Source organism: Chlorocebus sabaeus, chromosome 24 (assembly GCF_047675955.1).
Source record: "Chlorocebus sabaeus isolate Y175 chromosome 24, mChlSab1.0.hap1, whole genome shotgun sequence".
NCBI lineage: Eukaryota > Metazoa > Chordata > Mammalia > Primates > Cercopithecidae > Chlorocebus > Chlorocebus sabaeus.
In genome coordinates this window covers 78374566-78401180 of record NC_132927.1, presented here as the reverse complement: position 1 = coordinate 78401180, position 26615 = coordinate 78374566, and the positions used below count along the sequence as shown (strand labels likewise).

The following is a 26615-nucleotide window of genomic DNA, read 5'->3' as shown; positions in this document are numbered from 1 at the left end:
GAGCTTGTAGTGAGCCGAGATTGTGTCACTGCACTCCAGTCTGGGCAACAGAGCGCGACCCCGTCTCCACATGAGTAAACAATGTTGGAACAACTGGAAAACCATCCAGAACAAAGTTAGATTCAAGCTGCTCACTTTATGCTGAAATACATTTTATTTAATGATTTAAATATTTAAACAATGAAACTACAAAAAATCCTTCTGAAAATGCTTAAAATTAAAAGCAAATTAAATACTGGGAAAAAGCATCTGCCACCTATGACAAGCAAGCTGTCCCAAAGCATGAAGAGCGAGGGAGACACAGCAGGGCGGTCGGCGGCTCCCACTCATCCCCGCAGCCAGCGCTCCATGGGAGGCTCAACAGAGAAATGCAAACAGCAACGACGAGAGTCATTGCTCACCAAATGGGCAACGACATTTTTGTTAATGACTCTTTTTTAAATGTTGCAGAACACAGGGAAGCGGGTGCTGCTGGTGGGAGTGTAGCTGGTCCCACCATCCTGAGAGCAATCTGGCAGATACGCAGCCTTTCTATACATTTAGAAACTGCACAGCCTCTATTCTCATCATCTACACACACACACACACACGTATCGGATAATGATCTACACATACATACACATGTATCGGATAATGATCTACACATACATATGCATGTATCGGATAATGATCTACACATACATACACATGTATCGGATAATGATCTACACATACATACACACGTTTAAACATGGAAATGGCAGCAGTCTCAGTACCTGCAGAGAAAAGCGACTTTGATGACAGACCTTGGAGAAAGTCTCTCGGCTCGATAACATCTCTGAATAAAGTCCAATCTTTTTCAATAGAGTTCTCTTTTTTTTTTTTGAGATAGGGTCTCACACTCTACCACTCAGGCTGGTGCAGTGGCGCAATCACGGTTCACTGTAAGCTCTGCCTCCAGGTTCAAGCAACTCTCCCACCTCAGCCTCCTGGGCAGCTGAGACTACAAGCACACACCACTATGCCCACCTATTTTTCGTATTTTTTGTAGAGACAGGGTTTTGCCATGTTGTCCAGACTGGTCTCAAACTCCTGGGCTCAAAGGATCCACCCACTTCAGCCTCCCAAAATGCTGGGATTACAGGTGCGAACCACCACACCTGGCCAATAGAGTGCCTTCATTATGAGAGGAAAACAATTTCTGGAAGAGCAAAGAAACTCTGCGTACCTGAGACATGGTGTAGAACTCCACCATGGCAGCAGTGAGCGGCTCCGCATACGTCCGCAGGGATGGAATGAGCCTCAGCATAGCGCGGTTGAAGGTGCCGTAGATCTGTGTGAGGGAGGCGGGGCCCGGGTAATCCACATACACGACAGGCACGTGACGGAGGAACCTGTGCACAGACAGCCCAGCTCAGCACCCCTCCCTGACAGCGGCTCCAGGGAAGGGGCAGTGTGCCAGTGGAGTTGCCCTGCCAGGGCCCTGTCTGGAGGTCGCTTCCTAACCCAGCTATGCAGACTTGACATCGGTGTTAGCTGAGATCACACACACACTACTCAGGCTTGGGGTCCGACACATAACAGTCGACGGAAAACACTTGAAAAAGAAACCAGCAAAGATGAGAAAATAACCGAGGCTTATTTCAGCCTCATCTTGGCTCTACAGATGAGTCTGGAGCAGTTCATCACTACCAAGAGATCAATGCTTTCATTTTATTTATTTTTTTGAGATGAAGTCTCGTTCTGTCGCCCAGGCTGGAGTGCAGTGGCGCGATCTCGGCTCACTGCAAGCTCCACCTCCCGGGTTCATGCCATTGTCCTGCCTCAGCCTCCCGAGTAGCTGGGACTACAGGTGCCCACCACCACACCCAGCTAATTTTTTGTATTTTTAGTAGAGACAGGGTTTCACCATGTTAGCCAGGATGGTCTCGATTTCCTGACCTCGTGATCCACCCACCTCCGCCTCCCAAAGTGCTGGGATTACAGGCGTGAGCCACCACGCCTGGCCAATGATTTTTTTTTTTTTTTTTTTGAGACGGAGTCTCGCTCTGCCGCCCAGGCTGGAGTGCAGTGGCTGGATCTCAGCTCACTGCAAGCTCCGCCTCCCGGGTTCACGCCATTCTCCTGCCTCCGCCTCCCGAGTAGCTGGGACTACAGGCGCCCGCCACCTCGCCCGGCTAGTTTTTTTTTTTTTTTTTTGTATTTTTTAGTAGAGACGGGGTTTCACCATGTTAACCAGGATGGTCTCGATCTCCTGACCTCGTGATCCGCCCGTCTCGGCCTCCCAAAGTGCTGGGATTACAGGCTTGAGCCACCGCGCCCGGCCTGGCCAATGATTTTTAACATGTTTTCCTGTCATTACAGCACAGAGAAGTAACCCAAGAGGAGCCCACGATAAGCAGTATTGTTATCTTTATTATCAAAACCAGGTTTTTGTGACGCTGTGTGTACAGCAATCCTGGAGCTGTGTGTACAGCAATCCAGGAGCTGTGTGTGTGTGAAGCAGAGCAGTCTACCAAGCTGTTTTACCTGTGTGAGAGGGGCTTTCTTCCAGGGTCTGTGGGGGGATTACAAGCCCCAACAAACTGGATTCTCTCCAGCTTCACCCACGTTTGATCTGAGGTACGGTAAAAGCCTCCGTGCTCCACCATCTGAAGGAATGGACAGGTACTACATTAGGAGCAAAACGTGAACAAGAGACACTGTGGGGCAGGACGGGCCTTGTGGATAGAAACAAACCTGTCTGATGAAGGATATGACCCTCTGGGTCCCATATTTATCCATATCTGGCAAGTTGATTTCATCACAGAACAACACCAGCCACTTTCCAAGTTGAACAGGAGCCAAAACAACCCCGTTAGGCGTGCGCCTGTACTCGCAGTAGTGATCAAAAGTCTTCAGAAGCAGCTCTGGCGTAGTAGCACTGGAGAAGTTGAGACCCACCACCTTTGGAGGGAAGACACAAAACCACACTGTGAGACCAACCCCCCGCTCAACACCAAAAGGTCTGCTGTCCACCTCCTGGACCCTTTACCTCCATGTCAGGCAAGGCCCGGAGGGCGCTGAAGAGTGTCATGGTCTTGCCAGACCCGGGAGGGCCACACAAAACCAGGGGCTTGTGCTCGGCCAGCCAAGTGTACAAGAGGGCTTCGTGGCGGACTGTGTCCAGTGTCGGCACAACGACATCAGGGGCTGCCACCTTGTGCGTCTCCACTTCAATCTGAGGCACCTTGGCCTGCCACGGAGACCACTCTCCGCTGATGGATACCTATACACAGAGATGGAAGCGTGAGTCAGGCTGGAACCAAGGTGTCTCCTCACAAGGTTTGCTTACCTGAACACAAACTTGAGCTTTCAGAAAAAGGAAGGAATTGGTCAGGTTAATGTGCATTCTTTGCTAACACATGAAACTAAAAGGATAAAGTCCTTCTGTGAAATGGAATACAATGAAAAGATGAACTCAAGGTCCATGGTCAGGTTGTTCCAGGACGAGTTAAATCAACACGGGCTGTAACCGCATGCTCACCTCATAATCGATAATGGGTATGTTGGGTGCAGTGGGCAGAGGCACGGTCGTGATTCTTCTGATGTATTCACCCAGCTCTGCTCTCATTTTTAGCCGGCTGTCTCCAGACAGGGACCAGAGTATGGCATAAACCAGATAACGCTATTAAAAGAGGAATTAAACTTTGATTTTAATAAAATTTCAACAACAAAAGAAAGACACTTACAGCAAAGTTAACCAAAAGACAGTGGTTCCCGGTTTTCTTGCATCACAGACACCCACTGCACCTTTCCTAGCCCCTCAACGAAGGCTCTGCCCTTGCCTAGGAGAGAGCACATCCACACAGGTGCAGCATTTCAGAGGTCCTCAGACCTGTGGTTGGGCGCAGTGGTGAGCTCTGTGAAGCCCCTGATGCCCCCTGACCTGAATGTAGCGCTCCAACTGCTCGATCTGCATGGGGAAGTCGGGATGGTTGGCGTTATACTGCGCCACGTTGCGGCAGGCCTGGTGCAGCATGGAGAAGAGCGAGCCCAGGCAGCGCAGGCGCGTTAGGTCCATGATGTGCTCCAGCTGGAAGGCGTGCTCTAGTGCCTTGGTGACCAGGCCATTGGACGTGAAGTATGGTTGCATGATCGTGGCTGCATCTCTTTGGATCTGGGAAGTGGAATGAGTGATACTTAACTATCTTTCAAAGGGCAGGCAAGTTTCATGGATTCTAACCTGGTCCCAGGAGAAGGTCATATGACCTTGGAAAACTAATTTTGGATGACGCTTCAGTGACCAATCCTCATTCCTTTACGCTGGTGGTTCTCAAAAACCCTGCTTCCCAGGAACTTTGGTTTTCCCACTGAACATGGCAAAGAGCAGTCTTCCATCAATTTGTAGAGAAAAGTAAGATAATGAAAAGAATTTGTTAAATTTTCCCATACATGACTTTTAACATTTGTAGCTGCTACAGCCGGGCTTCCTCGTTTAAGCTGGTGGAAGACAACATTGATTACACAACACTTGGCTGGGTACAGAGACTCACGCCTGTAATCCCAGCACTTTGAGAGGCCAAGGCAGGTGGATTGCTTGAGCCCAGGAGTTCAAGACCAGCCTGGGCAACATAGCAAGATCACATCTGAACATCCTAGCACCCTCGCGTCATGATGTATGGGTCCCACCTGGGCATACCTGCAGCATGGGGGAAGCGGCCTCCTCCCCCTCATCCTCTTTGCCCTTGCGCCGCCGCTGTGCCTCATCCTCCCCTTCATCCAGCGGGATGCTGCGTAGCCTGGCCAGGAAGTTGTTGAAGATCATGTCGGTGCTCAGCACATCCTCACTGAACCAGACCATGCCGCAGCGTGACACTGTGGCCAAGGTCGCGTATTTCAAGTCCTGTACCTCAAACATTATTCTCACCTTGAAAGAAAACATTAAGCAGATTTAATAACATAGGTTTAGAAAAAACCTGGACATTAAGATTCTTTCACCTATATACAAACTGAAAAGGTGACTTAAAACTTAATTTTCCTACACAGAAAGTAGCCGGGCATGGTGGCGTGTGCCTGTAATTACAGCTTCTTGGGAGGTTGAGGCAGGAGAATCACTTGAGCCTGGGAGGTGGAGGTTGCAGTAAGCCAACATCATGCCACTGCACTCCAGCCTGGGTGATAGTGAAAACCTGTCTCAAAAAAATTTTTTTTCTGCACTTATTAAAAAAAAACCAAAAAACACCTACAGCTCGCATCACTACAGTATTCACCATTCTCTCTACAGGAATCTGGGCAGGACAAGTGTGTGTGGCAGGGAGAAGAGCAGGGCAGACCACCGTGTTTAAGGTTTCCCACTGTTCTTGAGGGCTCAGAAGCAACAGCCCCTCCAAGTGTGATGTCAGTAGTGACTGCATCCTGGGTACGCACCGGGCCTGGATCCCTCCAGTCTTACACAACCTGACCAGGCATGACCAGGCAGGCATGCTGCGTCTCCAGTGTTTTTTTTTTTTTGGAGATGGAGTTTTGCTCCTGTTGCCCAGGCTTGAATGCAATGGTGTGATCTCAGCTCACTGCAACCTCCGCCTCCCAGGTTCAAGTGATTCTCCTGTCTCAGCCTCCTGAGTAGCTGGGATTATAGGCATGCGCCACCACGCCCAGCTAGTTTTTTGTCATTTTAATAGAGACAGGGTTTCATCATGTTGGTCAGGCTGGTCTTTTTTTTTTTTTTTTTTTTTTTTTTTTTTTTTTTTTTTTTTTGAGACGGAGTCTTGCTCTGTAGCCCGGGCTGGACTGCAGTGGCTGGATCTCAGCTCACTGCAAGCTTCGCCTCCCGGGTTTATGCCATTCTCCTGCCTCAGCCTCCGGAGTAGCTGGGACTACAGGCGCCCGCCACCTCGCCCGGCTAGTTTTTTGTATTTTTAGTAGAGACGGGGTTTCACCGTGTTAGCCAGGATGGTCTCGATCTCCTGACCTCGTGATCCGCCCGTCTCGGCCTCCCAAAGTGCTGGGATTACAGGCTTGAGCCACCGCGCCCGGCCTGGTCTTTTTTTTTTTGAGATGGAGTCTTGCTCTGTCGCCCAGGCTGGAGTGCAGTGGCCGGATCTCAGCTCACTGCAAGCTCCGCCTCCTGGGTTTACGCCATTCTCCTGCCTCAGCCTCCCGAGTAGCTGGGACTACAGGCGTCCACCACCTTGCCCGGCTAGTGTTTTGTATTTTTTAGTAGAGACGGGGTTTCACCGGGTTAGCCAGGCTGGTCTCGATCTCCTGACCTCGTGATCCGCCTGTCTCGGCCTCCCAAAGAGCTGGGATTACAGGCTTGAGCCACCGCGCCCGGCCGGTCTCAAACTCTTAACCACAGATGATCCACCTGCCTTGGCCTCCCAAAGTACTGGGATTACAGGCACGAACCACTGTGCCCAGCCTCATCTCCAGTTTAAAGATGGTGCAGGTGACTTGCTGGGGTCCCACTGCTAGTCAGTGGTTGAGATTCAAAGCAGGTGGTCGGACTCCAGAGTCTTAACCCCGGAGCTGTAACAAGGAGATCAATCTCCTCTGACAACAGTTAGACTCTACGGGATCAGCTGTCAGAGCGGAACTCGAGTTGTTGGAGTAAGTGCACTTTCAGACAGTACTCAGAATGCATGGCTGGTTCCTGAAGCTGAGATAAATACCAATCCTAAGCCTTGTTGTTAAAGGCTCATAATCTGATCAGGCCAGAAACCTCGCATCATCCTTGAGTTGTTTCCCTCACACTCACATCTAGTCCATCAGCAAATCCCATGCATGCTTTAAACTCCGACCACTGTCAGCCACCTCTCAGCACCTTTGCTGCTGCCAGCTCACCCCCTGTCCCTGATGCCTGGAGGACTGAGGCAGCCTTCAACTGGCCTCCTGGCTTTCACCCTGCCCTCTTCATTCTCCAAATGGCAGCCAGACGGATCTTCGTGGACATACACCATGGAACATCGCTCCTGCCAGGCTGCTCCATGGATCCCAGCTTGCCCAGTGTACAAACTCACACTCCCACAATGACCTCCAGGGCCCCTGACCTGGCTCGTTTCCTCTCTGGTCTCAGCCCCGACTTGTCCTCCCTATCCTCTCTGCTTTAGCTGACTGCCCCTCGCTGTCCTCATGCACACCGGCCCCTGTCCCAGACCTGCTACTCCTGCTTGTGTGTTCCTTTGCCCAGAATACTTGGGAGCCTTGGAACCTACTCCCTCACTCCCCTGTGTCTGCTCAAATCACGTTCACAGGGAAGGCTTCACATTTTAACCTCCAGCCCCCACCAACACCTGACAGCTCACTTTCCATTTCTTTTTTTCTTTGCACCAATCACTATTCATTTTGTTTGGCCATTTTATGTATCACACGTGAGCAAGGGCTTTTATCTTCCTGCTTTTTTTTGTTTTCTGAGACAGAGTCTCACTCTGTCACCCAGGCTGGAGCGCAGTAGCGCAATCTTGGCTCACTGCAACCTCCACCTCCCAAGTTCAAGCGATTCTCCTGCCTCAGCCTCTCAAGTAGCTGGGAGTACAAGCGCCTGCCACCACGCCTAGCTAATTTTTTGTATTTTTAGTAGAGAAGGGGTTTCATCATGTTAGCCAGGATTGTCTCGATCTCCTGACCTTGTAATTCGCCTGCCTTGGCCTCCCAAAGTGCTGGGATTACAGGTGTGAGCCACCACGCCCGGCCTGTCTTCTTGCTTTCTTACTGCTGTATTTTCAGCATCTACAACAGGGTCTGACTCAGTGCAAATCTATACCGGGCCTGCCTGTGTTTATTGATCAGTAGGTGTTGTCAGGCACCTGCACCATGCACTCATTTCCCGAGGGACAGCCTAGAAAGCCCCATTCCAAATTTCTCATTTTCCCAACTCTTTAGATGTATAATAGCTTAAGAAACCCTAACAACCACCCCACCATACAAGGTTAACCGATAATCACAGAATGTGCTTATTATTCCATAAATGATAGAAAGCCATTAATAAAACCTATTAAAATGTTTCTCACTAGCCATGGAAATGGAAAAAAAATCTAGCAGTTGAGATGCTGCCTCTGAAAATTACTTACACATGATCGCTACTCCACGCAATCTGGGTCCACGACTCCAGATCTGCATTTAGCTAGCATATGAATTTTAGTTGGCCAAAAGGAATTATTCAGTTGATGACATACAAAAGGCTACTTACATTGGGTGGAAGACTGAGGCGCTCTCCATTGGGCAGAGTTAGGAGCTTGTTGTCATCCAGCACTGAGTTCAAGTTCTCAACCCACTCTGGATCCACATCGCCATCGAAGACGATCCACTGGCGCTTCTGCAGCTCGCCTCTCACGCTGTCGATGATCCTGGTCGGGGAAGGATTTTAAAACAGCTGCTGACTAAATCAAGATTTTTTTTTTTTTTTTTGAGACAGAGTCTTGCTCTGTCGCCCATTCGGGAGTGCAGTGGCACAATCTCGGCTCACTGCAAGCTCCGCCTCCCGGGTTCACGCCATTCTCCTGCCTCAGCGTCCCGAGTAGCTGGGACTACAGGCACCCACCACCATGCCCGGCTAATTTTTTTGTATTTTTAGTAGAGACGGGGTTTCACCGTGTTAACCAGGATGGTCTCGATCTCCTGACCTCATGATCCGCCCGCCTCGGCCTCCCAAAGTGCTGGGATTACAGGCGTGAGCCACCGTGCCTGGCCAATCAAGATTTCAACATTAGGCACGTTTACCTATGATAGTTTGCAGTGACCTTTAATTTGCTCAGACTGGTTGAAAATAATGTATACTCTGCTCTTGTGAGAGCAAAGTACGTAGGGCCCACATCCAGGAGAACACAAACACAGATCAAAGAAGACGTACTTTCTCAGCACGTGTGTGAAGAGCCCATCTGTCCATTCCCTGGTATTGGGGTCCAGGGTTCCGTAGAGGTGGTCTTTGCTGATGGCCTTGGGGTCGATGATATGGGCCACACCTTCCACACCCTCGAGTCTCTCCAACGCCTTCAGCAGGACACGCCAGGCCATGCTCTTCCCACTTCCCGAGGGCCCCACCATCATCAGGCCATGATTGATCTGGGTGATCTGATAGAGCTGGAGAACCTGCAGGGCCCAACAGACCAGCAGAGTGACCATCCCAGAGGAGGAATGGGGCCAGCTCCTCGCTCAGCCACCTCTTGTGAAAGTCAGCAAGAAACATTACGTGTGGACTTTTTTTTTTTTCTGAAACGGAGTCTCTCTCTGTTGCCCACACTGGAGTGCAGTGGCATGATCTCAGCTCACTGCAAGCTCCACCTCCCAGGTTCCAGTGATTCTCCTGCCTCACTCCCCCGAGTAGCTGGGATTACAAGCACCTATCTATGGATTCTCTTTTTTTTTTTTTTTTTTTTTTGAGATGGAGTCTTGCTCTGTCGCCCAGGCTGGAGTGCAGTGGCCGGATCTCAGCTCACTACAAGCTCCGCCTCCTGTGTTCACGCCATTCTCCTGCCTCAGCCTCCCGAGCAGCTGGGACTACAGGCGCCCGCCACCTTGCCCGGCTAGTTTTTTGTATTTTTTAGTAGAGACGGGGTTTCACCGTGTTAGCCAGGATGGTCTCGATCTCCTGACCTCGTGATCCGCCCGCCTCGGCCTCCCACAGTGCTGGGATTACAGGCGTGAGCCACCGCGCTATCTATGGATTTTTAAAGGCAAGTACTGAAACTCCCCAACTGGAGAGATGTTACATAGGCCACATCTAAAACAAACATTTCCAAACTGGCGAGTTCTTTAGTAAGTCAGGAAGGCTGGAGCCAGTGGGACAAGACACCAACGAGCAGCCTCAACAAGGAGACATCAGATCCCGCCAAGGACAACCAGAGACTGAATGGATGAGCTGCATGTTCAATCCCGTACAGCGTCTCTCAGGCTAAACACACACAGCTTGTGTAAACAATAAACGTTTTCTTAAATGAATCACATAGAGTAAGGAAAGAAGCCAATACAGAATGTAAAGTACTTACTGATCAGCAATTGAGGCTGTTCACCTCTGGCACTGGAAAGTCTTGTAAGCAGAATTTTTACCAGTATAAACAACTTTCCAAAATAGTCATGCACTTAGCATTTTCAGAAATCGAACTGTATCGTGTAAAATTTTCAGGTTAAGTATTGTTTCCTCTTCATTTAAACAACAACAACAAAAAATTCAAATAGGCCTTGGGCAAATCTTCATAAAGCATATTATGTACCTCCACAGCCTCTGCGGACAGTTTCATCAAAGGGCCCACGGCTGTCATTACTGGACACTAAGGCCAGCAGGGTCTGTGAGGGCAGTGGTCAAGGAAACAATCCGAGTTACCTTTTCAACCCACATTCCACCAACTTCTTCTCCATCTCCATATGTCAAATACATCTCCTGACACACTTTCTTCAGCTCTTCTCGAAGGGCAGTCATCTCACCCCTGTGATACTGGACTCCAGGGAACACGTCCGACAGGAGGCTGAAGAGCAGCGGGATGTCCTCTGCCACCAGCTTCGGCACCATCGTCTCACAGACGCTCTGTATCAGAATCTACGGGGAGAGGGCTGGGCTGTGAGCAGTGGAGCACGGCTTAAGTGCCACCCGCTGCATCCCCAGGAGGTGCGTGATCGGTAACTGTTGGTGAACAAAGGGTGCGACCATCACTCGCCCACATTCGTGCACTCAACTCACTGGGCCAACATTCCAGTCGATTCCAGTCATCCCAAGACATGTGAACCACAAGAAGAACCCACAAGTCATGGCTTAAATGTTAAAAAGGTAAATTTAAATAATGTATAAGGTTTGAATGATCAAAACGAACCTCTTGTTCAGGGAGATTTTCAGCAATTTCTCCTTCATCAACTGCTTCCCCTCGTTCCTCTTTCTCCCTCTTTATCTTCTGGATTCTCTCTCTCTTCACATTGCCTGCACTCACCAGCACACTCTTCAAAGCCCGAAGACCAAAGTCATAATGGCTTTGGGAAGATAGCTGCTCATCGCATAGTCTAGATAAGAAAAAAAAAGGCTTTCTTTAAAAACAGTATACTTTAAACAATAATAGGGTCAAGTGTCAAGAAATCAGAGATGGATATTTTGAAAGACGTACCATCATTACACATAAAAATCGTAAGGTTGGCTGGGCGCGGTGGCTCAAGCCTGTAATCCCAGCACTTTGGGAGGCCAAGACGGGTGGATCACAAGGTCAGGAGATTGAGACCATCCTGGCTAACACGGTGAAACCCCGTCTCTACTAAAAAATACAAAAAACTAGCCGGGCGAGGTGGCGGGCGCCTGTAGTCCCAGCTACTCGGGAGGCTGAGGCAGGAGAATGGCGTAAACCCGGGAGGCGGAGCTTGCAGTGAGCTGAGATCTGGCCACTGCACCCCAGCCTGGGCGACAGAGCGAGACTCCGTCTCAAAAAAAAAAAAATTTTTAAGGTTAAATGGGCACATTTATCACATGTAAGAAATATGAGTATGAAGAATTCTAGGCTACTTACTTAAAAAATGGGACGATTTTGTTGGCAAGCACTTCAGCAGTGCGGAAGCCCTGTGAGTACAGCATGACCTGGGCGATTAACTGCCGGTCGGGCTTGGTCATGGCCAGGCTCCGGAACAGCTTCTTCAAGTTGTCAGGAAGGTTAGACCGGCCCGCGTAGCCAGGGTTCATGGTGATGAAGATGGCCATGTCCGGGCTCACCTTGACTTGTTTGTTCAGCAGCTCACAAGTAATGGGGGCAGAGGCTGAGAACGAGATGATAGTGTTAAGGCTAGAAATGTTAAAAAACAAACAAACAAACAAAAAACCCCATTCTAAAATGTCTCTAAAACAACAGACAAAGCTCTCGTTCTCCCAGGGAGCTGGAGTAGAGGATTCCTGGGGGGCTGCTCTCTGGCCTTTCTTCAGGGACCACCAGCCACGCTCTCCCAGCCCAGGTGGACCCATTCCCATGCACCTCACGTGCACGTGTCCCAGGTCAAGCCACCAGAGGCAGAGACCACTATGTTATTTGGGCAACACAACACTGAGTGTCACAGAGAACTCAAGATAGAGATGCAGTCCACAAATGTGCAAAAATAAAAAGGAATAAATGCTGTGACACTGACTGGCTTAGATCATGGGAATTACCTGTTCCTAGCATCGACAAAATAAAAAGAACCCCAAACCTCCAAGCACCTCTGAGCCACTTTGGAACAAAGTGTATTCTCGCCTTGAGAGAACACTGATCGCAAAGGCAAGTGTTGTGCTTTCTTCCACACTCCTTTTGTTTTGTTTAGGAGGTCTGGGGAATTCTCCATAAGGCAAGTTATTATTATGCAATAAAAGGAAACATTAAAAACCACACTGTGTACCTAAGACAGAATTTCACACCCACCCAATACCCAAATGTTTGCCTCCTTCAGCATCCCACCCTCCCTGACCCATATGCTGGGACTTTGTGTTGAACCGGGAAGGGAAGTGGTCCCTGGGGCCTCTCTGACAGCTGCTCCTATCGTGATAAAGGGCTTGTTTCCAAAGACAGATGGCAGAACACTGGCCAGACAGGTGGCTGGGGAGGCTGGCTCTCTGACGATGTGGGAAGGAAGAGGGGGCACCGAGGGCCCACACCAGAGGACACACTCATCCCGTGGCAAAGGCCATGGAGGGCACACACAAGCTATAAGGGAGCACGGGGGCATCTGCCTGGCTGAGGAAGGACTGCTCAGGTTTTTGGTTGTCCTGGGACATAGAAACCTCTATGCTGCTGCCCTAGAATGATGACTGAAAGCTGTGATGCAGAACAGTCCTGGGTTTTTTTGGGGGAACAGTTTTGCTCTGTGGCCCAGGCTGGAGTACAGTGGCATGATCTCAGTTCACTACAATCTCTGTTTCCTGGGTTCAAGGGACTCTCCCTGCCTCAGCCTCCCGAGTAGCTGGGATTATAGGTGTCCACCACCACGCCAGGCTAATTTTTATATTTTCAGTAGAGATGGGTTTCACCATGTTGGCCAGACTGGTCTTGAACTCCTGACCTCAAGTGATCTGCTTGCCTCGGCCTCTCAAAGTGCTGGGATTACACACGTGAGCCACCACGCCTGGCCTGGGTTTCTTACCTTCCATCTTTAACCACGGCTCACTATACTGCCTATAATAGTGAGTTCCTGTGAGCTAATTTCTTATTTCTAATCCAAGAGGAAAAAATTAGTTCACAAGGGAATTTCCCTCTACATTCTCTAAGTAATCTTTGAAGAAGAGGTGTCTTACTCTTGTCGTAGTTGGGGCTGGAATGTTCACGCAGTGCTTCCTGTATGCACTGCACCTGCTGGGACACAGCTGACAGCATCCGCTCCTCCAGGCGGTTGAACTCGTCAAAGCAGCCCCAAGCACCCACCTGGCAAAGGCCCACAAAGATCCGGCCCATTGCCTGGAAAGGAGAGGAAGAAAGAAGCTAAAATCACCTGCTGTGCCCTAAATTGTCTCCCCCTCTCCCTTGCCACAAATTAGTATGTTGATGCCCTTACCCTAGTGGGTTTGTCTTTAGCAAAAGAGCATGTAAGGATGTAACTAAGGTTAAATGAGGCCATGAGGGTTGGGCTGCTTATCCATGGGACTGGTGCCCTTATAAGAAGAGGAAGAGGAATCAGAACACTCTCCATGCTTGTATTCCGAGGAAAGGCCTTGTGGGGACAAAATAGCCAACTGCAAGCCAGGAAGAGGGCCCTCACTAGGAACTGAACCCCACTGGCACCCTGATCTTGGACTCCCCAGCCTCCAGAACTGTGAGGAAATATATTTCTATTGTTAAGCCACACAGCCTGTGCTGCTTGGATATGGTGGCCTGAGCAGCCTCCCATACCACCTGCCTCAGCGCTGGCTTCATGGGGCTCGAATCCTGACTCTGATGATCTGTTTGGCCTTGGGCAAGTCACATCTTTTTGAAACGCGTATCTCCCCATCTTTGAAATGGGAATAATACTACCTACCTCCCATGGTGGTTGTGAAGGATAAATTAGAGTCACACCTCAGGTGAGGGGCCCAGTGCCCACACACAGCAGTTACTTCATGAACAATAGCCATCATCATGACAGATGAAAAGTATAATACCTTCTTTCCTTCTGTGCCAATAAAATCCCAATGACAAAGCTACTGTTTTTATTCTATCACTTTTTGTCGATTAAAGATAAACCTCTTCCATAACATGTGCTTATTCCAAGACACAGGCACTAAAAATGTCTTCAAAAAACCGACATTTTACAAAAATATTACACTAAAGATCTAACTTTGAAAACATGAAACTAAAGTCAACTTCAAAGCATGTATGCTGGACACCTCAAACACTTCAAGACAACACCTATCGCTACCACAGGACTCAGGAGGCCACATAAACCATGCTGAGTGGCAACACAAACGGCTTTCACAGGTGCGAGCTTGATAGTCCCCAAACAATCCCCGCAGGGCATTAGATTTTAGGTGGATCCCATAAAGCGTCTCACCTGGAAATCAAAGGTTTCATCACAGTTGAAAACTAAAACAAACCGTCCAAGCTGATGGCCAAGAGCTTTGACAGACTCTGTTTTCCCAGTTCCAGCAGGTCCTGTTTAAAGAAAAGCAACAGAATGCTTGAATCCATTACCTAACTGAAAACATATCCTTAGCTTTAAAATAACTATAAAAAGCAACTCATTTAAAAAATCCAAGTAGTGGCCAGCTGCAGTGGCTCACGCCTGTAATCCCAGCACTCTGGGAGGCCGAGGTGCGTGGACTGCCTGAGGTCAGAAGTTCGAGATCAGCCTGGCTAACATGGTGAAACTCCATCTCTACTAAAATTACAAAAATTAGTCGGGCTTGGTGGTGGACGCCCGTAGTCTCAGCTACTCGGGAGACTGAGGCAGGAGATCGCTTGAACCCGGGAGGCGGAAGTTGCAGTGAGCCAAGGTTGTACCAGTGCACTCCAGCCTGGGTGACAGAGCAAGACTCCGTCTCAAAAAAAAAATCAAAGTAGTAATAAATGCAAATTTAAGATTTTAGAATGTACACACCACATAATTAAGAAGTACATTCAGGCCAAGCGTGGTGGCTCACGCCTGTAATCCCAGCACTTTGGGAGGCACCAGGTCAGGAGTTCGAGACCAGCCTGGCCAACATGGTGAAACCCTATCCCTACTAAAAATACAAAAATTAGCCTGGAGTGATGGCGCGTGCCTGCTATCCCAGCTACTCAGGAGACTGAGGCAGAAGAATGGTTTGAACCCGGAGGCAGAGCGTGCAGTGAGCCAAGATCACGCCACTGCACTCCAGCCAGGGCGACAGAGACTCCATCTCAAAAAAAAAAAAAAAAAAAAAAAAAAAAAAGAGGTACATTCAAATCATTAGTTTTATCTTCAAACATTTTAATACATGATTCCATCTGTCCAGATCTGTGGAAGAACTTACCAAATGGGGAACCCCCCAGCCTGGCCTCCAAGGCTTGTGTCATCGTCAAATAGCAGCGGTCAGTGAGGGGGGTCTGGACCAGTTTGTCCTGAACACCCAGGTACTCAAAGCCATAGTTAAATTTGGCATTTGCCATTTGAATTGACAACTGCTGTAACACATCAGTTTGCTTAGGGTCAAAGTAAAATCGCATCTGGCTGAGCCATTCAAAAGATTTGGCGTTGTCAATCTTGCTTTTGATCAAGGACCTTGTAACGTCTCTCTGGTGAACCAACTCTGTAATCTGAAGAAAGACAGTCACTTTAAAAGTTCACCTACGCGAAAGCAATACAGTGCATTCTCTGGGTCTGTGGATTGTTAAACTGAAACTGAGGTTCTAGGTCCAGTTACAATGGTTTTCAGTAAATGTTCCAAAAGGCAAATTCACTTTCAGAGATGAGAGAAATGTTACTCATGAGATGGTATTACATAGAACCCAGAGTTGCAGCAAAAACAAAGAAACAGAAACACCTGGCTTTAAATAGTTTAAAATTCTGCAACTATCCTAAAGCATGATGGAAGGCTAGCTTTCTGATGTCTGTCCTAAGAGTCTGCCACGTACCACCATGGGACTCGGAGCAGGCACTGTCCACGCCGTGCGGCTTAGCACTGCTGTGGCCACCTCTCTGGGGAGATGACGGGAAAGAGCAAGAGATCCTGACCAAGGTTGATCCCTTCCTCTCTACCGTGATGTCATGTAACCCCCGCATGCCCGAGATTACCTTTCAATAGGGACAGGGAGCCAAATGCCCACCCTCAGAGGATATCCATACACCGTCCACTGTTCTCCTTGATACTATCTGAAACCTTTTTCAAGCATGATTTCCACTTAACTGCGTGGTTGACGGTGTAAGAGTCTAACTGGTAAGGAAGGAGTCTGGTGCGAGACTAACCAAGTGTTCTAGCTTCCGCCTTCGGAGTGGGGGCTGCTCCATGAGGACAGAGTCTGCTAACACATTGAGGGTGACCTCCACATTGCTCAGCACGGAGTGCAAGGGCGCGGCGTCTCCACCTCCGCCCATGCTGCTCAGTGCGGTCTCCACGTTCTCAGACCAGGCTATCTGGGCTGACAAAACCACAAGCTGGGCCTGAAAGACACAGGAACAAGATCCCAAAAGATCATTTTAAAGATTGGTCCGTGTTTTCACCATGAGCCCACTCACTTCTACTATAGATTACCTGGTATTTATCAATCCAAGTGATGTAGGTATTTGGGTCAATTGAAGTTGCTTTACCAAAAATCTCAACTTCCGTAACAGACTCAGCAAGCAGTTTGGCCAGGGTGACCCTCATCTCCTTCTCTACCAGCGTGAGCCACTCATTGATTTTGGGATGCTCAGTAATTGACACAGGAGTTTTAAACAGAACCTGAAATAAATGAAGAAATAAAATTAAAGTAACAATTTTAAATGAGGTGTGCAAAAATGTGAGAGAAGTTTTAAAAGTTACAAATAGAAATTTACCTCCTCTCCTTCCCGAGATGAAATACCCAAAACAACAGAGTTATCCTCGTTCAGGATGATGCTCGAAACTCCAGCAAACATCTTCTTGAAATGTTTCTGTAATTTAGCGACATTCTTGCTGTTTCCAATGATTTCAAGCAAATCTTCATCACCCACAAAATAGAACCTAAAATTAAAATAACACTCAAGTTGCTAAAATATGATATACACACATAAGGTGAATCAAGGCAAAATTTCAAACTGCAGGAAGGGAAAGAAGATGTGGCTGGTGGTGGCAATCTCCAGCCCAAATTCAAATCACATCGAAATTTCTTCCAGTCCTTGGCAAAAGATACACACTTACCTAACAAGATCTTGAAGTAAGAGGAATTCAATGAATGCAAAGAATTTCATGTCATCTGCCTTAGTAAGTTACTTTATTAACTCTTTTTTTTTTTTTGAGACGGAGTCTTGCTCTGTCACCCTGGCTGGCGTGGAGTGGCGCAATCTCGGCTCACTACAACCTCTGCCTCTCGGATTCAAGCGATTCTCCTGCCACAGCCTCCCGAGTACCTGGGATTACAGGCAGCCACCATCATGCGTGGCTAACTTTTGTATTTTTGTAGAGACAGGGTTTCACCATGTTGTCCAAGCTGATCCTAAACTCCTGACCTCAGGTGATCTGCCCGCCTCGGCCTCCCAAAGTGCTGAAATTACAGGCGTGAGCCACCACGCCCAGCCTATTAACTAATTTTTAAAAAAATCTGTCCAATTCAGCCTAAGCAAACTATTCTGAAAGGAAAAGATGCCACTCGGAAAACTGTCAGAGGCTGGGTGCGGTGGCTCATGCCTGTAATCCCAGCACTTTGGGAGGCCGAGGCGAGCAAATCACCTGAAGTCAGGAGTTCTAGAGAAGTCTGACCAACATGGCGAAACCCCATCTCTACTAAAAATACAAAAACTAGTTGGGTGTGGTGGTGGGCACCTGTAATCCCAGCTACTCTGGAAACAGAGGCAAGAGAATCACTTGAACCTGGTAGGAGGAGGTTGCAGTGAGCTGAGATTGCACCACGTGCTCCATCCTGGGTGACAGAGCAAGACTCCATCTCAAAAAAAAAAAAAAAAAGAAAACTGCCAGCGATAAACACTGAAGAGATGCCATGCAAGCTGCCTTGGAGGGTAGATGATAGTTAAATTAAAGACTTAGGAAATCCAAGGTAGGACAATTTAAAAAATCCAAGGTAGGTACAATTAGTAATCACTGCATGACAGGGAAGGGAATGGTAGTCATTATATGTATTATTGGCTAACAAAATCCTTCTTGTCAAAACTAACAAACAGAGGCCCAGAAGGGACAGAAGATAGCTGGAAAAATGCACAACTGAAATCCAGCTTGTCTCCAAGCCAAGTCAAAGTAAGGATCTTACCTGGGGAAAGATGACCGCTCTCTTTCCAGATATTCTCCCAATGCTTTCTGGATCTTTCCTAGCAGGTCTGCCAATCTTTCCAGAGACCTCTGTACTCCCTGGATATTCAGAACATCCATAACAAGGGGAGACTTGGACACTTTTTTCATTAGAGCCAAAAACTCAGTGCTGATGCTACAAATGAAATTAAAACATGCGTCAGCCTTTGCATAGAGTAGTTACCAGCTGCTGGCAAATCTGGCTCTCTGGCTGGAGGCCATACCTCTGAAACCGCTGGGTTTCCACTGGCAGCAGGTGCTTGATATCTGCACTGCCTGTGAAGATACCCTCCAGGTAGACCCACCGCCTCTGCACATCAATCCACACATCAAAGAGAGCCATGATCCTGTTCAGCTTATCTTCCCAGCTGAGTGCATCCTCTTCAAAAACCTGGTGGACAGACAAGAGGGCAGAGGTAAAGTGCTAACCCTTTTACTCACAGACATGCCAAAACTCACTGAAAAATGCAGATCAGGATCTCATGAAGTAATCTCATTCACATTGTAAGTAGATGGGTGCAGGTGGCTCACACCTGTAATCCCAGCATTTTGGGAGGCCGAGGTAGGTGGATCACTTGAGGTCAGGAGTTTGAGACTAGCCTGGCCAACATGGTGAAACCCTGTCTCGACCTAAAATACAAAAATTAGCCAGGTATGGTGGCGCGTAGCTGTAATCCCAGCTACTTGGGAGGCTGAGGCAGGAGAATCACTTCAACCCGGGGGTGGAGGTTGCAGTGCGCCGAGATGGTGCCATTGCACTCCAGCCTGGGTGAGAGCGAGACTCCACCTCAAAAAAAAAAAAAAAAAAAAAAAAAGGCAAGCAAACAAAAAACCAGGTATTGGCTGGCTGTGGTGACTCACGCCTGTAATCCGGGCGCTTCAGGAGGCCGGTGCAGGAGGACTGCTTAAGCCCATGAGTTCGATACCAGCCTGGGCAATACAGTGAGATGCTGTCTCCACAAAAAACAAAAAGTTAGCCAAGCATGGTGGCATGTGCCTGTGGTCCCAACTACCTAGAGGCTGAGGTGGGAGGATCACTTGAGCCCAGGAAGTCAAGGCTGCAGCAGTGAGCTGTGATCATACCACTGCACTCCAGCGTGGAAGACAGAGTGAGACTCTGTCTCAAAAAATAAAACAAAAAACAGGCACCTAGTAACTGTCAGTGAAAAGGTATTACAGTGAAAGTGTGGGAGACCACTGGCGGGGAGTGTGAGCGTCCTTCCCCAGCGACAGCACCTTATAATACGGAGAGAGCTTCATGGCCGAGACGCTGTTGATGTGCTCTTTGACCTTGTTGAAGAGGTCATCCCAGCCGCGGATCAAGCGGCACTTGTTCTGATAGTTAACCAAGTCTAGCTCATAAGTATTCCACACTTCTCGTATCTGAATTCAAACCAGAAAGATGCACGTTATCAATATGTGGGCATCCACTAGTTGCACAAGGGACCAAGCACTATGAGAACCAAAAGGACCACAGATGACAAGGCTCCATTTTTACATAGCTCAGATCCATGTAACAGCCCGGAACACAACATAAAAGCAGCCGTTCAGTCTTATTACTTGCCTGCTTCAAAAATTCTTCCAAAGCCATCTCCCCTTGTGCCACAAGCAGTACATCCTTGACAATAGCTTCATTTTTCTGCAAGTCAACATCCCAGATTTGGCCAAGGGTTAGCTCAGAAACAACCCAATTAACATGAAGCCTTTTCATGAGCTGTTTCCAATGGCGGTCTTTAAGTGCTTCAGATTTCAGTTCAATCACCAACATGTTTATCTGTGGAGAAAGTAAACGAAGTGTCTGTGCAGGTGCATTTCTGACGGACACTCATCACTGTGTGACACTGGTCACCCACCTTCATGTAACCTTTCAGAAGCCTCTGAACAAACTCATAGGACGCATACTGTCGCAACCGGGCAGGGAAGCTTTTCAGCTGGTTCAGGAGGGCATCCAAATTTTGTCGAAGCTGTCGAGAGAAACATAAGATGCTATTTAGCTTGCCGGCATTTCTTTAAATGGAAATATTTCTTTAAAAAATGGTTTCAGGCCGGGCGCGGCGGCTCACGCCTCTAATCCCAGCACTTTGGGAGGCCGAGACAGGCGGATCACAAGGTCAGGAGATCGAGACCACAGTGAAACCCCATCTCTACTAAAAATACAAAAAATTAGCCAGGCGCGGTGGCGGGCGCCTGTAGTCCCAGCTACTCAGGAGGCTGAGGCAGGAGAATGGTGTGAACTCAGGAGGCGGAGCTTGCAGTGAGCCGAGATCGCGCCACTACACTCCAGCCTGGGGGACAGAGCAAGACTCCATCTCAAAAAAAAAAAAAAAAAAGGTTTCAAAATAAGTTTTACAATATTCTGGACGAATAATGTAAATGACATGCAGGACATTAAGTGACATCTTATGAACTCACAATACAAATACACGAACTTGGCTTGTCATGTTCCTAAATAAGGTCTGTAACTGTTAAAATAGACATACACAAACACCGATTTCATGAGATATACCTTTCGAGGCTGTACTGAAACCCAGGGTTGCTCCTTCATCTGATCGATTTGCTCCCAAACCTTAGAAAGTTCTGACCAAACGCCTTTGAGGTCCTGTAATTCTTCTAAGGCCACCTGTGATTGAGAGTAGTAAAGCAGTTGACTTTGGAAACAGAAATGGCCCCAGAATCTGGCAGGGCCCCAGAGATGAACAAAGTCAATGGCAGAGTCCGGGTGGGGAGCAGGACTCTCCACCCCTCCCCAGTGGTTCATACCTGCACGCGCTCTTCACTGCCACTGAGAAGCCCAGTATCTGTCAATTCCAGCGCCTCCTTGGCCTTTGCACACTTCTCTCTGTCGTCCTTCAGCCTACCAAACTTCCCTTCATATATGGTGAGAGCCTGAAGTGCCTCTTCTGGGCGAAGGTTGCCCTGAAAGCAGAGCACAGAGAATTGGAGCACAACGTCTCGGGAGAGATGAGCACGGAGGCTTTAAGATGGCGCATGGAGCCTGCAGGGCTTCTGGACGTTTCGGATTCTTTGCACACATCTTCATAGGGAAACATTCAACAAGATGTCCACTTTGGATGTGTGTACAGTAGTGAATTTAATTTTTACATCAATATTTTACATAAAATAGAATGGTGGAGCATCTCTTGATTTAGCCATTGTCTTACTCAGTACCCTGGAAGGTGGGAGAAGAGGCAGCACAGACTCGGTCTCAAGTGCACACCCCCAGTGATACAAGAGGACAAACCCCCGGGGCCTGCCAGCCATATCCTCCCCAGAGAACACAGTTGTTACATCAGTCACCTAGCTAAGAGAAGAATGAGAAATCACCAGAAACAGACTCTACTTCAGCATTAACACTACTATTGGCATATTTCCTTTTCATTTTGATAACTGTTGAGAAGTGTACAAAATATTGCTGTTTTCTACTAAGGCAAGATATCAAAAAACATTGTACTTAGGCTGGACGCGGTGGCTCACGCCTGTAATCCTATCACTTTGGGAGGCGAAGGCGGGGAGACTGCTTGAGTTCAGGAGTTTCAGACCAGCCTGGGACTTCATCTCTACTAAAAATAAACAGTAAGCTGGGTATGGCGGGGCACGCCTGTAGTTCCGGCTACAATGCTTGATCCCAGGAAACAGAGGCTTCAATGAGCTATGACCACATCACTGCACTCCAGCCTGGGCGACATAGTGAGACTCTGCCTCAAAAAAAATTTTTGGCCGGGCGTAATCCCAGCACTTTGGGAGGTCGAGGTGGGTGGATCATGAGGTCAGGAGATCGAGACCATCCTGGCTAACACAGTGAAACCCCATCTCTACTAAAAAATACAAAAAATTTGCCAGGGGTGGTGGCAGGCGCCTATAGTCCCAGCTACTCGCGAGGCTGAGGCAGGAGAATGGTGTGAACCCAGGAGGTGGAGCTTGCAGTGAGCTGAGATCGCGCCACTGCACTCCAGCCCGGGCGACAGAGCAAGACTCCGTTTCAAAAAAAAAAAAAAAATTTAACTATAACACATTACTGGCACCAAGGTGAGGTGATAAGAAATATTCAAATTTTGATGACCAGAATCTTGCTACTACTACTCAACTCCTCCACTGGAGCAAGCACTCATAACGTAGCAGCAATAGCAGCACTGGCAAAAGCAGAGACCATCAAATCAAAATTAAAAACCAAGGACACAGTAGAACCCGCAGGGAGGGGCCCAGCAGCACGGGAGCGGTTACCAGCAGGATGGGACATTCACCAGCAGATCTCTGTGGAAAGCTCAATCTGTCACTGGCCTACTGTAGGAAACTTACATCCCCAAATGAGAAAAAGATTAATACTCAAAATATGTTCACATCTTTTCCATTTGTCTTTTCTACGCTTATATTCCATAAATAAATAAAAATTTAAAAATTTGAAAATTAGAAAGAAAACAAACCACTCGCCTGGGACCCACGATAACCCAACGGGATCAGCATGTAGAGAGGAGAGGGCCCGGGCATTTGCATTTACACGCTCTCCAGATAATTTCATGCGCCCTTAGGAAACCACCAATACAAATAACAAGGGGAGCAGAACATAAAATACATACAATTTTGAATTCCACTCCCAGTAAACCAAACACACCGTTATCTACTATCGTCTCCGCCATCAGCACAAGTTGCCAGCCCCCTTCCACACCACCCTCCCAGGCACGGCAGTAGCCACCAAGCCAGCATCCTCTCACCCACTTCTGTCGCAGCAGCACTACCACCTGCCTTGCCTGTCTCTTCTGGCTCATTTTTTCTCTCTCCCACTGAGCGTGATTCCATGAAGGTAGGAGGCTCTTGTCCTTTTCACTCACTGCTATATCTGCACAACCTAGAACAATGCCTGGAACACAGCTGGTGCTCAATAAATACTTGAATGCAAGAAGAAGAGTGGATGTGGCAGTTTCTGAGTGGTGGCAGGTTTAATGGCTACGGTAACGATGGCAACAGAACCTGCCTCTCCACAACCCACCGGCAGCACTGGCAAAAACAGAGACCATCCAACCAAAATCAAATTAACTAGCAGCAGCAGTGGGAAGCTTGGCCTTTGTCTATAGGAAATTAAATTCTAATTTCTGTGCATATCTACGTAAGAGAATGAACGATCTAAGAACAGAAAAACTTTAATCCTTAAAACGAGCTCCTGAATGCCATTCTGGGTAAAAAGAGGTCTAAGCTGGGCTTCATATTTTCACATTTACTATCTCCATCTGCTTTTTTAACTACAAAAAGGAAAAGAGTCTTCAGTACTGGAAAGCTCAGTCACAGCAAGGACTTTTAGGCTTGAAAGAAAGTCACCAAATCACACTGCTGGGTGAGGAGTCTCCTGGGTCCCCAACAGGCGGGACTCACCGTGACAGGCTTGGTCTTCTCCCAGTCGGTCAGCAGGTCGGTGGTGCGGCTTTCCACGGCCCGATCCTCCTGGACAATCTTCATTTGCAAGTTTGCCACCTGCTGCTGAATGGCAGAGTCCTTTCGCCGCATGATGTCATTGAAGGCTCCCCACTCTCCCTCGATGTTGTCAATATAAAGCCAGGAAGGTGGGAACTGGAATCTTTGCTTTTCCAGTAAGCGCTGGCCATTGCGGTAGAGCTTTGAGAGTTAACAAATAAATCAAATTTTTTCTTCTATAACAATGATAGAAATGATTAATTAGAGCCCCATGAAAGAGAAGGCACTTGATAGTTATAAAACATGCAAGACGGGCCGGACACAGTGGTTCTCGCCTGTAATCCCAGCACTTTGGGAGGCTGAGGCGGGTGGATTGCTTGAGTCCAGGAGTTTAAGACCAGCCTGGGCAACATGGCAGGACTTCGTCTCTACTTAAAAATAAAAAAATCAGCCAGGCATGGTGGCATGTATCTGTAACCCCAGCTACTCAAGAGGCTGAGGAGGAGATGTGAGGAGATTTGAGGAGGTTTGAGGAGATTGAGGCTGCAGTGAGCTAGGATCCTGCCACTGCACTCCAGCCTGGGTGACAGGTGAGATGCTGCCTCAAACAAAACAAAACACACAAGATCGATACATGTGCTCTTCTCCTAAAACCATTCATCCTAAGACACTGTGGCCAGAGGCAACTTCCTCTGAGAGCCCACTGCAGCTAGTCTGGGTGCTGCACTCCACTGCATCCAGATGGCCCCGGACAGGATACAAAGCAAGGTAGAGATGGGCTTCACCCTTTATTCCAAGTTATTAAAAGGATACTTGGCCAGGCATGGTGGCTCACGCCTGTAATCCCAGCACTTTGGGAGGTCAAGGCGGGCAGATCACCTGAGGCCAGGAATTCGAGACCACCCTGGCCAACACGGAGAAACCCCGTCTCTACTAAAAATACAAAAACTAGTCGGGCATGGTGGTGGGCACCTGTAATCCCAGCTACTTGGGAGGCTGAGGCAGGAGAATTGCTTGAACCTGGGAGGCAGAGGTTGCAGTGAGCCGAGATTGCACCACTGTACCCCAACCTAGGTGACAGAGTGAGACTCCATCTCGGAAAACAACAACAAAAAACAGAAAAACCCAGATGCCAAGTATCTGCACTGAGTTTTTCATTATTTATTTAGCTTTCTGAGATGGAGTCTTGCTCTGTCACCCAGGCTGGAGGGCACTGGCACGATCTCGGCTCACTGCAACCTCCACCTCCCAGCTTCCAGCGATTCTCCTGCCTCAGCCTCCCGAGTAGCTGGGACTACAGGCACGTGCCACCACACTCAGGTAATTTTTTGTATATCTTTAGTAGAGATGGGGTTTTACCATATTGGCCAGGCTGGTCTCAAACTCCTGACTTCAGGTGATCTGCCCACCTCAGACTCCCAAAGTGCTGGGATCACAGGCGTGAGCCACCACGCCTGGACTGCACTGAGTTTTAACAAGCACATCAGGCTGTCGTAATAGAGATGATCTGTGGGCCATACTAAGAAAAGAGTGCCTTAAGGGTTGAGTCAGGTCATTCTCTCAGAATGCAAAATACTATAGAAGCCAAATTAAACTAGAGATCTAGTGTGATTTTTAAATTTTTATTTATTTATTTTTTTTGAGACAGTCTTGCTCTCTGTTGCCCAGGCTGGAGTGCAGTGGCGCCATCTCGGCTCACTGCAAGCTCCGCCTCTCAGGTTCACACCATTCTCCTGCCTCAGCCTCCCGAGTAGCTGGGACTACAGGCACCCGCCACCACACCCGACTAATTTTTTGTATTTTTAGTAGAGATGGGGTTTTACCGCATTAACCAGGATGGTCTTGATCTCCTGACCTTGTGATTCGCCCGCCTCGGCCTCCCAAACTGCTGGGATTACAGGCGTGAGCCACGGCGCCCAGCTGAAAATTTTTAAATATTCATAAAGCTCACCTCAACTTGCTTCTCAAACTGCTTGATCTTCCGTTTCAAAGACTGCACATAGGTGATGAAGGTCACTGCATCGGAGGTGCTGGCTGTGTCTACTGAGTGCTGCTCCAACTCTTGGCGGGACTGTTCAGAGAGAGGGGAGCATTTCATCACAGAGCCGGGGTTTACCAGTAGACTGGTTACAGAGACAGAATCTTATGTCCTCACCTTTGAGATCTGGGAATGGAATTCCGTCATGTTTGATCCTAGCATCTGCCCAAATTTGCTAAGAACCTCCTTATGCCAAGAGTCATATTTCAAGTTCACCTTAGATTGTACCTGAGGGTGAAACAGCACACAATACATCATCAGCAGTTTTCTGCTGGCATTTATCCTTCAAATGAGTATCAGTCTAACAGAAATATTGCTTTTACACTTCCCTTGATACCTTTCAACTAGACAGCAGCGCTCACCTTGCCATAATCTATAACTACCGGTCCAAACTCTTTCTTGGTTTCCGCATTGTCAAAGGTTCCTCTGGCCTTCCTTATTTGGACCAGGAGAGCCTGCCATTTGTTGAGATCTTCTCCAAGTCTGTTATAGATGTTTTCAGCTTGCATATCCCATAAACACTGATACTGAAGCCAAACCTGCAAATGAAGAACACAGTTAAATAACAGTTTGAGTTTTGTAGAATACTAGCACCTCTTACGTTCACATTTTCCATTAAGAAGGTTCATGTCTTTCACCACTGTTAGAGAAATTCTCACTTGAGATTCTCAGAATTTTCATATCAAAAAAGAATAAAACTTACTATTCTCGAATGTCATGGTTAAAACTCCAAAAGATGTATCCTAGCATTTACTCTCTGCTTTGAAAGAGCAAACATAATCCAGCAAACCACACATACAGTCAAGACGTTTTAGTTCCATGTTCTTTATATCTTGTACTCTTAAGCGTCTAGAATAGATCATATGCATATTT

The 26615-nt window shown here is 48.0% G+C and overlaps 1 protein-coding gene across 1 annotated transcript in view; it reads right to left on the bottom strand.

Moving 5' to 3' along the window:
- DYNC1H1 (dynein cytoplasmic 1 heavy chain 1) overlaps positions 1 to 26615 on the bottom strand; it is a 91243-nt gene that overhangs the window by 32404 nt on the left and 32224 nt on the right. Inside the window, exons 13-41 of the mRNA XM_037984524.2 lie at positions 26105 to 26281; positions 25860 to 25970; positions 25656 to 25775; positions 23666 to 23905; positions 21062 to 21217; positions 20808 to 20921; positions 20155 to 20265; positions 19866 to 20075; positions 19538 to 19684; positions 18526 to 18692; positions 18264 to 18437; positions 16858 to 17023; positions 16574 to 16762; positions 16288 to 16482; positions 15356 to 15638; positions 14416 to 14516; positions 13187 to 13346; positions 11442 to 11685; positions 10764 to 10947; positions 10280 to 10492; positions 8810 to 9048; positions 8150 to 8306; positions 4661 to 4888; positions 3908 to 4138; positions 3506 to 3646; positions 3014 to 3247; positions 2719 to 2925; positions 2509 to 2630; positions 1208 to 1373 (exon numbers count right to left, since the gene is read on the bottom strand). Of these exons, the coding sequence (XP_037840452.1) occupies positions 1208 to 1373; positions 2509 to 2630; positions 2719 to 2925; positions 3014 to 3247; positions 3506 to 3646; positions 3908 to 4138; positions 4661 to 4888; positions 8150 to 8306; positions 8810 to 9048; positions 10280 to 10492; positions 10764 to 10947; positions 11442 to 11685; positions 13187 to 13346; positions 14416 to 14516; positions 15356 to 15638; positions 16288 to 16482; positions 16574 to 16762; positions 16858 to 17023; positions 18264 to 18437; positions 18526 to 18692; positions 19538 to 19684; positions 19866 to 20075; positions 20155 to 20265; positions 20808 to 20921; positions 21062 to 21217; positions 23666 to 23905; positions 25656 to 25775; positions 25860 to 25970; positions 26105 to 26281 (5187 nt within the window). The remainder of the gene's footprint in view (positions 1 to 1207; positions 1374 to 2508; positions 2631 to 2718; positions 2926 to 3013; positions 3248 to 3505; positions 3647 to 3907; positions 4139 to 4660; positions 4889 to 8149; positions 8307 to 8809; positions 9049 to 10279; positions 10493 to 10763; positions 10948 to 11441; positions 11686 to 13186; positions 13347 to 14415; positions 14517 to 15355; positions 15639 to 16287; positions 16483 to 16573; positions 16763 to 16857; positions 17024 to 18263; positions 18438 to 18525; positions 18693 to 19537; positions 19685 to 19865; positions 20076 to 20154; positions 20266 to 20807; positions 20922 to 21061; positions 21218 to 23665; positions 23906 to 25655; positions 25776 to 25859; positions 25971 to 26104; positions 26282 to 26615) is intronic.